This window comes from Antechinus flavipes, chromosome 4, assembly GCF_016432865.1.
Source record: "Antechinus flavipes isolate AdamAnt ecotype Samford, QLD, Australia chromosome 4, AdamAnt_v2, whole genome shotgun sequence".
Classification (NCBI taxonomy): domain Eukaryota; kingdom Metazoa; phylum Chordata; class Mammalia; order Dasyuromorphia; family Dasyuridae; genus Antechinus; species Antechinus flavipes.
This window is the reverse complement of record NC_067401.1, coordinates 7593387-7605269: the sequence shown is the minus strand read 5'-3', so window position 1 is coordinate 7605269 and position 11883 is coordinate 7593387. Positions and strand designations below refer to the sequence as shown.

The 11883-nt window shown below is 47.3% G+C and overlaps 1 protein-coding gene across 23 annotated transcripts in view; it reads right to left on the bottom strand.

The window, feature by feature from the left end:
* Nucleotides 1–11883, bottom strand: part of LRRFIP1 (LRR binding FLII interacting protein 1) — a 180441-nt gene that overhangs the window by 5418 nt on the left and 163140 nt on the right. For 10 of the 23 annotated variants that reach the window (XM_051999217.1, XM_051999218.1, XM_051999222.1 and 7 more), the window contains one exon: nt 7504–10531. In XM_051999217.1, the coding sequence (XP_051855177.1) occupies nt 8970–10531 (1562 nt within the window). In that variant the 3' untranslated portion in view covers nt 7504–8969. Of the gene's footprint in view, nt 1–900; nt 1016–2527; nt 2578–7503; nt 10532–11883 lie in introns of those variants that run through there. The other 13 variants (XM_051999230.1, XM_051999232.1, XM_051999234.1 and 10 more) reach the window with 2 other exon arrangements.

Genomic DNA, 11883 nt, shown 5'->3' with positions numbered 1-11883 from the left:
GTGTTAACCCCATAGCACTTATAATTGGTCGCCCCCCTCCTTCCCAGGGGCCCACGTTTGTCGGGTCACTCTGACTCTAGAACCGCGGATGCTGGTGCGGGGGCTGGATGTCGGGGGACCCCAGGGGCCTCTGGGGGCAGGGAAGTGCTGCACCCTGCGGGCACCATGTGAGTCGGGGCTTGCTGCTTCTAAGTCAGACCCTCTTTCCATTATATTTTTGTCATTCGATTGTTTGGGTGACTGTGACCCTGTTTTGGGGCTTTGTGTAGAAGGCCACAGATAGTGGGGGAACTCTGGGTGAGGTATGAGACCCTTTGGCCCAGAGGGAACCTGCTGAAGATGTCTGGTCTGGCTCCCCACCTCCCTTTGGTGTCCCCCCTCTCCCCCCTGAGAAGTCAGGAAAAGGCGTGAACACGCCCTCTGGGTCTTCTCAGGAAAAGCTGAGAACCAAACGGATCTATAGATCCAGCATCTTCGGCCAAAAAAGAACCTGGGACTCGTTAGGAAGAAAGCAGGAAGGAGGCGTCTCCCCAGTCTGGAGGCTCTGGTAGCCGTCACTGAACGTGTTGTAGGGACCCCGTCCTCCCACTGTCCAAGGAGAGATGTTCCGTGGGAGAGTCTGTCTGCAGGGTCACCCCCTCGGATGTGCTGAGCGGGTTAATCGGATTCCTTTTTATTCACACAGCGGGACCCCGAGGACATGCCCAGGGCCTGGAGAATTTCTTGTAAAACAAGGCCCATCCACGTTTGGCTGCCCAGAAGATACTTTAAGCCATTTATCCTCCTTTTGGGATTCTTAACTGCCGGGCCCAGAACTCTCCTTTAAAACCTCCCAGAGCCCAAGAGGGAACCCAATCCCACAGACAAGGGTTTAGCTAAAGAAAAACCGCTATGATTTACTTTGTAGATCAAGTACGTGGATATCTGTCCCATTTTCCAAGATGTCTTCTTCAGACCTCACATTTTCTAGCTTGCCATTCTGTCTCTCTTCCAGCTGCCCTTTCAGTTTTTTAATCTGAAAAACCCCAAATTCATCCATCAATTGTTCATATCAAAATTCAATCAACGCACTTGGAATTCAATAAAAAAAAAAAGGCATGTTTAGCGTATCCAATCCAGAGCCAAATTGGTCAACCTTGCTAGGACAGGACTTAATCACGGTTCTACTGCCAGATTTCATGGAACTCAGTTCAATCTAATATGCTCCAAGCTTGGAAAAACTATAGATGTAAGCCCAGAATTTCTCTTTTATAAATAAAGCCAATCAATATTCTAAGATTCGGTACAACAAATTAAATGTGCTCTCGATCTCTGGCCACAGATGATGACTCTCTGGGGGAGAGCCTATTAGCAAAGCTGATTGAACGAAATCCTCCTAAATTGAAGAGGGAATAAAATCGTCTGAGTGGTTTGCCTGTGATACTGAGGGGGTTGGGGGTTATCCATCTGCCACACACTTTATTTACTAAGCAGAGGACCACGAGATGGGCCTTTGAGCCCTCACCCCTGTAAATGTGTCTAATCATGATGTACATATATGTGGGTATAGACATTCACATGTGTACATATCTACATACACACACTCACATATATACACATACACACTCAGTCACAGACACACACATGTACACAAACATACACACTCAGTCACACACACTCACACATATATACACATACACACAGTCACATACAGACACACACGTACACAAACATACACACTCAGTCACACACACTCACACATACACACACTCAGTCACATACAGACACACATGTACACAAACATACACACTCAGTCACACACACTCACACATATATACACATACACGCTCAGTCACATAGACACACACATGTACACAAACATACACACTCAGTCACACACACTCACACATACACACACTCAGTCACATACAGACACACACGTACACAAACATACACAAACATACACACTCAGTCACACACACTCACACATATATACACATACACACACATATATACACATACACACTCAGTCACACACATGTACACAAACACACACTCAGTCACACACACACACACATATACACATACACACACTCAGTCACATACAGACACACACGTACACATACACACTCAGTCACACACATACACGTACACACAGAATTTCTGAGAGTGAAGGACTTTAATCACTGGAGTGAATCGTTGGGAGGAGACCATGAAATTTCCTCCTGTCGGGTTCAGAATGAGGCTGTTTGAGTGGGCCAATGGGGACACCCGGGGTTGTCCAAAAAGGGGCAGCCCTTCCGGGCACTCGTGCAGAGCCGATGGGCAGACTCGGGAGCGCGCCTGGACCTGCCGATGGGGGATGGCCATCACTCCGGCTTTCGGACCACAGAGTGTTGGGGGACACAGTTCTGGGAATACTTACTCCGGGAGCAGCCGCCGGCCAGTTTTATTCCACCCGATGGGGGTTATTGGTCTCTGTTTGGGGTGAGGATGGAAGAGAGACAAGGGCGAGAAAGACACGGAGTAATAGAAAATGCCGGGTTACCTGTTCTAATAAGCATTCTCGTTCATCAACAAGGTTTTTCAGCCTAATGTCTAAAAAGGAAAGGGAAAAACCACAGATGTCAATGCCGAGTCCCCTCGCTGGGCACAGAGAAGGCAAAAATGGGAACGAGTGAGCATGCAGTTAGCGACTGTGGTAAAGGAGTTAGGGGTGCACGTACCACGGTGAATGGAGTCACAGACAGGATGGGGGGGCACGCACGTCCCCGAACATGCTGGACACGCGGGGGCAGCATCCAGCTGCAGCACACAGGCTAGTCTTCTACGTTAGGGTTAGCATGCAAGTATTCTAGGGCCAGACACAACTGCAACACAAAATCTCACAAGCTTCATGGTTTAATGTCATCAGGAAAGGAGAAAAGGCCCTTCTGGGCCCCCTCGGGCGGCTGCTCTCCCCCATCAGCCCCCTCTCTCTCACAATAATTGGAGCTTTCGGGGTGTCTTTGCCATTTGGGTCAACGAGCTGGGATTTCATGGGCTGGGGCTGACACCTCATCAGGCCACAGCACAAAGGGCCTTGCCTGGGGGTCGCGCAGCCAGGATGTGCGGGAGCTGAGACTGGACCCCAGACTTCCAGGATTCAAGGCTGGCTTTCTATCCCCCAGCCACCCAAGAACCCAGTCATTGGAACAGGAGAATAGCAGCCGTCCGGCTCGCTATAAGAATAATCTCACCTATGGCACATTAAAACTTTACACGGAGCATCCCCCCTCACAACAGCCCTGTGAGGCGGGCAGGGCAGCCCTCATCACTTCCACGTGGGAGGAGGAAAAAACCCGGCGGGCTCTCACTTCTCCAGGTCAGCTTCCCCACACCCCACCCCGCGCTGGGTTAGCCGCCATATTTCTGCAAACCCCGGCAAATTCTCCCACCTGGAGAAATGGCCTCTAGGGGCACAGATATGGAAACCAGAACAAGGGAAAGTTAAGGGGGAATCTCTCACCAATAATTGGCCTGTAGCCTCCAACTCTCTGGACAACATTTATTAAACCAGGTGACAGAAAAACCAAGCAGGTAAAGAAATGTCTCGAGAGCGTCCCTGTGTGAAGCTCCGAGCGTGACTGTCAGTGACTCCCGTGTGCCTGAGAAGGACTGCGTTCAGCCAATGGTTTCTGGCTAATCCATCACCTGGGCTGTTCAGACTGCCCTCCATTTGGTGGCGAGAATAAAGCATTAATAGCATTGAACTTGAACCAATGATGGGTTTTCCCACACTTCCTCACTTTAATTTCTAATGAACACATTCATGGGCGCCACTGAGAGCATAATTACCCAGCTCGCCTCTATCTCTGGAGGCAGAGTATAAATCTGGATCTGTCTCCACCTTCAGGTCTATTAAATTCACAAGACACTTATTAAATGCCCACAATATTGAGGGAGTGAGAGGCCAGACGGATCTTGGACAACAGCTGAAGGCTCTTTTCTATGTCCAGAAAGAGTCGGACAAACCTTGGTTTCCTACCTGCGATCCTGAACAAATAATCGAATCAGAGTCACAGACTTAATGCTGGAAGGGACATCAGAGGCTTCGGAACCCAACTCCCCAGATTTACACAGCTAAGGAAATTAGGGCTCACACAGGTGAAGTTAACACCCCACCAATAAATAGCCTCGCGCCAGGATATGAGCTCACTTTTTCCTGACTGTTTATCCCATGGTGAGACGGCATTGTAAAATGGAGATAAGGAGCAACTCCTTCCCAAGACTGTGAATTTCAAATGAGATCATTTATAAGAAATATTTGGCAAACCTTTAGATAGAAAAATGCCAGGGACACAAGGGGGCAACATTAGTTGGGGACAAAGGGAAAACCTGGCCAAACATATAGGATGTATATAGTAGGATGGGATGGGGTTCGTAGAGAATGGGACTTGGGGGTTTCTTCATGCCCATGGGTCTCTGTCTGGCAATGTGAAGGTTAAATTATTCCCCCTACAATAAGAGAGACTGAGGCAGAGGTCTGAGCTTTATTAAAGGGTCTGTGATCACAGATTTCAACTCTTCCTTGCCATCTGAAAGACCTCCTCCTCCTAGGCCCTACTTTTATGGGTCTAAATGTCCAATCATTCCTGAACAGCTCTACCAAATATAGAATAATCCGCTGAAGAAGCAATATGGCAGCAGGGTCACGAGTCGGGTGAAGCAAGGGATATCTCCACATAAGATGGATGGACTTCTCAATCTGGGCAGGAGGAAATGGTACGAGCCATCACAATCAGTGACCCAAGGGGTCAGAAGATGGGATCTGCTCCCGCTGGACAGAGAATTGGTCCCAAAAATATCTGGGGGACTTTCCCTGGAGTCACCTCTGCCAAGCTGGGCTTGGTCACAGGGTCAAGGCAAAACAAGGGTGGAGGGCCTCTAAGTTAAGCAAGGGAACTTAGAATCTGCAGCTCACTCTCTGGGACTTTATATATAGAACGTTGCTATGATTCTATCAAACTGATTAATTCTGACTGGAATAGAGTGGGCGTCCAAAGTGATTTCTTTCTCTCTGGTATAAAGAAGCACAGGGGTGAAGGTGATAAAGAAAACAGAAAATCCAAACCTGGGACACGCTGTCCCTTTTCTGTAGGCTCAGGATCACCTTGGGACTGTCCCAGCTGGAGAGAGGAAGGGTGATTCTCATGAGGAAGGGTGGGGTGTGTGAAAATGGAGGCTCAAGGGCAAAGTGAGTCCCGATCCCGCAGCAGGTGAGTGTGGCCCCACCTCTGCTCTTGGGTGTGGGGCTCTGGCATTTAAAGTGGGAATATAGAATTGTACTTAACACTGGAGTCTAAGGGGGGTGGGGGGGAGGAGAGAAGGGAAGGAGAAAAACTGGGAAGACAAGGTTTTGCAAGGGCCACTGTTGAAAATTATGCATGTTTTGAAAATAAGCATAAAATCGTGTTGAATTAGGATGACAATCACACTGCATAAAAATTAAAGTGGGCTGCCTCAAGTTCAGAAAGCCAGTGGCCACAGAGATGCCCGCCTGAGGGGGCCTGGACTCTGTGACCCCCAGTTTTGTGTTCCCTTCGAAGCAATGGGATGTTCCTAATCTGCAATCAGGGGAGTGGGGAGTTTTTAGAAATGTGTGTAAGGTGCCAACACACCCAAGAGGGATCAACATTTATTAAGTACCTGCTGTATGTAGCGCTCAGAGGAGAAAAAGACAAAAAAGTGAAAATCCCTGCCCTCAAAAAGCTGGGACTTTGTATACAATGCTTAGATTTTAATCAAATTTCGGACACTACTTGCCTCAGAGAAGGGGTGGCCTTGGTCCCTGGACGAAGTAGTTTTCCAAATACAAAGTACGCACTTGCCCATAGACCCCAAGAATTCTTGCCTTACAGGATCACAAATCCTTTGGATGTGGACAGCTCCTGATGTCCCCCACTGGACACTGTTTCTGTGTTCACCAGGCTCCCTTCCTGCTATCACCACCCACTCAAAACTGACCTCATCTCTTCTCCTCCTCAGAGGGGACTCTCTGATCCCCCCATTTCTGTTCCCAACACCATCATTCGGCCAGTTATCTGAACTGATTTACTTGTTGGGGAATATATGATAGAGGGGATTTTTATTAAGGTCTAAGGGAAAGTAGATGGAGGAGGAGGAAGAGAATATTAAGCACCTGCTGTGTGCCAGGCACTGTGCTAAGTACTTTACAAATAGAATCTCATTTGACTGATGGGGTCTAAAGGCCCTTCCAGCTTGAGACACTATGGCTTCTTTCACTCCTTTTCTCCTCTTCCCCTTGGGGTCATGGTCATAGTAGCATGCCCTGTCCCTTTGATTTTTCCCACTGACTCTCTAACTTCTGGCCCTTCTATGACCATGGACAGTTCCTAGTTTCAGGCTCTGTCCTCCTTGCTTGGGCTATGGCAACAGCTCCTTTGGTCATCCCTCTTTTCCAGTGTTCTCTAATTGCTCTGGCTGGGTTAATCTTCTTAACCTGACTCTGTTCATGTATCCTGATGGTCAGAGGCCATCAGGATTTCTCTGTGGCCCCTGAATCAGGTCCAAGTGCCTGGCCAGTACTTGCGGCCATCCAATTGGATCCTTTTCTATCTTTCTGGTGTTATCACATGCTATATCTCCCTTCACACACCCGGCGTCCGGGACAAATGGACCACCGATGTTTCCCCAAAGCTGCATCTTCCTGACCCTCTCTCGGCTTCTACTTTTCCCCATCACTGAACTGCTGCACCCCTTTCTTGAATGCCATACCCACCTACAGGTCAGTGACTCCAGAATGATGATGATGAAACATACTATCCATCTCTTGATGGAGAGCAGACAGATTAGGGCTACAGAATGAGACATATATATTACTGTACACATCCATTGACGGAATTTATTTTTCTTTCAATGGGGTGGAATGGAGGGGTCAATGGGAGAAAGAGAAAATCATTTCTATAAATGAATGAAACCATTACAAAAATAGAGAATTGGAAAGATGCTACAGATATGGAATAATGTAAAACTTAGGTCACTGTAATGTTTTACCTCATCACGAGAGCAGCAATAATCTGCAAATGTGTATAATATAAAAACAAAGCACATCAATAAAATGTTTTTAAAAATAGGGGGGAGGAGCTCCTAAAAGAGAAGTGGGATTGCTTTTCTAGGAATGGCTCAAACACAGCCAGCTCTCCAAAAATCAACTGGCACACCCATGTCATGGCCTTTCACAGTCCCATGAGTCTGTTGAGCCAATAGAGTGTTTCTCTCTTTTTGACTTTAGGAAGAGACCAGGTTTCCCCTCCCTCTCACTAATTTCCTCCATATCCTCCCATCAGAGCTATGAGTAACTAATACACATCTGTATAATGCTTAGAGTCTATAAACTACTTTCACAGACATTGAGTCATTTGAAATAGAGATTAAACCCTTCCCACCCCCTCCAGATGCCCAAAGGGTCACAGACACCTTCCTTGATGGCGCACACACAAAACAATAAGGGTTCAGAAGGAATCGGCTTCCAAATGCGTCCGTTTTTAATAAAGACAAGGTGAATGTGGGAGGCGACAGCGGAAGCAGGGGAGCCAGTATTAGTCCTAGGAGGATTATACACATTGCAAAGATGGTGCATCACAGCTTTTTAAAATTATAAAATGCCTTTATTTCAATTATATACAACATTTATCATATACACCTCAAATGTTCATAAAACTTTGGTCTGGTTGTAGTCAATGATTCTGTAACAGCTAGAAAAACCACATAACATGTCCACCTAAATGGCAATGACATTCATGTGCATACACTTTGATTTTAATATTTAAACACATTTAAAAGGAACACTTCATTATGCAGCAAAAACACAGGGGCCTGCGTGCAGGCCCGTTTCAGAACGTACCAGCAAAATTGGATCGATAGTGCAGGGGACAGTCAAAAAGCATTCAACTGTCTGCAGGTGTCCTTGCTTGTTAGGAGTTAGGAATCTGCCCAGGGACGGTTCCAACTTTTGATATGGTACTTGTTAATGAAGGTTAGACACTCAAGAAGGATTAGCCAAGAGGATAAATAAAGGGTATTTTCAAGGGAAGCCATCATTTCAAAAGTGTGCTCTTGATAGAAATGAAAAATACTAGGCTAATTTAAACAAATAGCTATTTTTAGAGAAAAAAACCATTTTTCTTGGTAGCATTGTATATAAAATATATAAGATGGGTAATGTGCACATAAAATAAAATAATTTCCCCAGCAAACAAACAAAAATTATATCTACGTATCAAGGAATGATTGGTAATATGGTCCTCAAGACTTGATCTAGAATAAGAGATCTTGCCTAGATCGCCAAGTATCATCTGACCTCAAGCCTTCTCTAGGTCTTGAAAGCGATGAGCTTCATTGTCTAAATGAACTCTCATTCCCATAAGGCACAAACTTTATCACTCAGTGACCTAAAGATCATTCGGCAGCTCGTTATTGCCTGGAAATCATCCCTGCAACCTGTCATACGTGCCCATTGAAATAAATATATCAGGGATAAATAGAAGGCCCGGCCATCAGAGACAAACCCGAGTGGGAAGCAGTCCGTTACAGGTAGAGGGCTGTTTGGTCTTTACAATAAAATGGCGTCATGTGTGGACATGTGTCTACACGGGCTTAGAGCAGGAATCGAGGCTGCTTTGACTTGGAACCGGAAACTAAAGCAAGGACTGTTGTTGAGAGTTACTTGGTTCTCTGATCATCCTGAGCTCCCCGTAACATAGCCACGTGGGACAAACACTTGGATTGCCTGGAGCTGAGATTCAATAACTGATCTAGGGTCACTGATTGCCACACAGTGCGCCCAGCCCAGCGCAGAGATGAGGACTGTCACCAGGAGAGAAACTCCTATGTTTTCCTATAATATGGGATATGATATTCTGCAAAGTGCCTTTCTTCCTTCCAGCTGTCCCCCCCCACACCAGCTGCTGGAAGCCGCCTGCCTCCACTCACGACATGGTACACTCCTCTTTGTTTTTCTCTCTCCCCTTACTGCTCCTGCCCTGAGCATCCTCTTTGCCCTCTGCCTTGAGGCTGCCCACGGGGTCTTCGGGATCATCGCCATCTAGACTACTGCTTTCTAACGCTTCCTCGGCCGTCTCCGGCTGCTCCTCTGGCTGGTTGTTTTCCTCCATGGAATCGGTGGGAGATTCCTCATGAGGGGAAAATGGCGCGTCTTGGTCTTCGGGCCCGCTGCCGCCTGCTCCTTTATTCTCCTCTGTTGCTCTCCCGGCAGGACTATCAGTTGGGGCGGACTCTTGGGTGCTTCCAGCTTCGGCCGTCTCCGAGAGACCGACCTCTCCCTCGCCACCGGTTCCCAGTGGATGGGCCGTAGCACCGTCAAGCTCTTCACCTTCACCTTTTTCGGGTTTCTTCGCTTTATCTCCTTCCTTGTTTGGTTTGTCATGTGAGTCAGCTTTGGGTTCCTCTGGACAATCCACATATTCGTCAAGATCCGTCCTGGTTTCCGGCTTCTCCCCTTGATCCCCCTCGCCGAGGGCTTGACTCTTGGCCTCTAACTTCACTTCCTCCTCTTCCTCCTCCTCGGTGTTTTGCAAGACCAGCTCTTTCTTAACATCTTCGGGAGAGTCCACATGGGGGGCTTTCTTCTTCTTGTTTTTCTTCTTCTTGTTTTTGGACTTTTTGGCCGAGGAGTCACAAATCTCCCCCTTCTGGCCATCTCTTTCTCCTGAGGGCACATTCTGGCCTGGGCATCCATTTTCCCCAGCTGTGACCTTCGGGTCCATTTTTTCTGGCTGATTGCTCTTGAGTTTTGGAGAAGACGGGCCTGTTTCGATCACTTCCTCCTTTGTGAACTCATTTTCCTCCTCTTTATTTTGTTCCTCTTTTGTGAGATTTGTACCTTTTTCCTCCCCACTAACTACTCCCTCTTGGGCCCTTTTACTGTCTGCTTTTGGCTCTACCTGTGTCCCGTCTTTGGCTTCTGTTCCTTCAAGCGGGCTTTCTGAAGGGCTTTCGCTTAATTCCTCGGTCTCTGTGTCTATCCTTTCAGCACCCGGGGTCCCCTGAGCTAATTCCATGCTGTCCTCTTCCTCTGGCTGACCCTCTCCCTGCTTTTCTACTAAGTCTTTCTTTTCATTTTGAGCATCTAGGGCCTGGCTAATCCCGTCCCCTGGAAAGCGAGGGCTCCCTGCTATTTCCTGATTCTGATCCACATCATTATTCTTTAACTCATCGGGGTGACTGGACTCTACACTAGTGCCCAGTCCACTTCCATCCTCCCTGGGTTCAGCCTGTGCGTTGGTACTGCCAGGGACAGAACGAGTCTCTGGCACATGGGCTGGATCCTTGGCTAATATCTCTGGCACCATGGCCTGGTCTTGCGGGGGGTTTTCTGCCTCTGCATTCCCATCAGGAGAGGAGGCCTTTGTGTCCACACCTGCCTCGGCAGAATCCGCCTGGGGCCGCTCACGCTCGGGACTCTGCAAGACCGCGCTTTCCCCCACTTTGGCCACATTCTCACTCGCCACCTCCACTGCACTGGCTCTTCCTAAAAGACCATTGAGAAAATTGAAGGGACCACGTGATGTGGCAACCACTTAGGTTAACTCTCGCCCAACCCCCTTTCCCAAGGAGAGAGAACCATCCAAGAATCCCCATTAATAAGAGATCACCAGCCTTTGCCAATTCCGTGAGGCACAGCAGCGACTGAATTAGTAAATCACCGGGACAGTGAAGCCCACCACCAGCTGAGAGACAAAGGGGGTTCTGGGGGACTTGGCTTGTGCAAGTCCATTTCAGGTTTTCACAATTAAAACAAGCTTTGGAGCAAGCAGCCCGGTGTCCTCCCCGATAATCAGATTCAGCCATGGATTCACTGGTCAAGTTTGGAGACTAGGTCTGCCTTGCTTATTTCTAAACTGCAGACTTAATTAAAACTCTCTGATTTTATTGGGGGTCAAGTACAGGGCATAGTATATAATCTTCTAAGGTCTATGAATTCTCTCCCCCCCCCCCCAAAAAAAAAAAAAAAAAAAGAAAAGAAAATCCTTCAATCTCTTGAAAGAAGAAATGGCTTTTGGTCAACCAGCCTATTAAAGCCAATGGAGAGATTATTCTTTTTTCATTCATTTTCTGTTTTTCTTTCCTTAATTTCTGTTCTTAAATATCTGACTCTCTAAGGAAAGGGGAAGGAGATGGAGCTCTGTCTGGGGCACTCGGCATGAGGGGGTAGAAGTTTACTACAAGAAAAGGGACTTTGAGCAGGAAACGGCGAGGCCTCCAGCTCCACGATCCCGCTTTGGGCAGGAGTGGTGAGTATTCATCCTCAAATAAACCCAATTCGTAAAAACCCAAGGATTCTTCAAGCCAAGGAACATGTGCTCCTCTGCTCACTGAGCCTTTCTAGCAAGTCACCTGCTCTAAGAGATTCAGCAAATGCTTTTTCGGACCAAAGAGAGCCCGTTTCTCCCCTGACTGCCCATTGCCTTCAATGAGGGAGGTGGGAAGCTGGCGTTCAGCCGCCTTTGCCAATCTCTATCTTCTTCAAAAACCCAGAAACCCCAGATTCGTTTCTAAACACATGTTTAGAATCTCCATTCTTTTTGTCTTTGGGCTTTCATGTTTCCAGAATTGAAACAAAAAGGAGGCGAAAGATACTAAGTGGAAAATTAAAATGAAAGGATCAGATTTAGACATGGAAAGGATCTTCTAGGCTATAGAATACAGGCCCCCTCTCATTTTTATAGATGAGGAAACTGAGGCACAGAGGAATTATGTGATCTATCCAGTTAAATGTCATAAGCACAATCTGAACTCAGGTCTCACTCCAAGTTCAGAGCTTTATCCATCGTACTGGAGGTGTCAAATCATGGTCTGAAACACTACCGGGTGGGGCCAGAA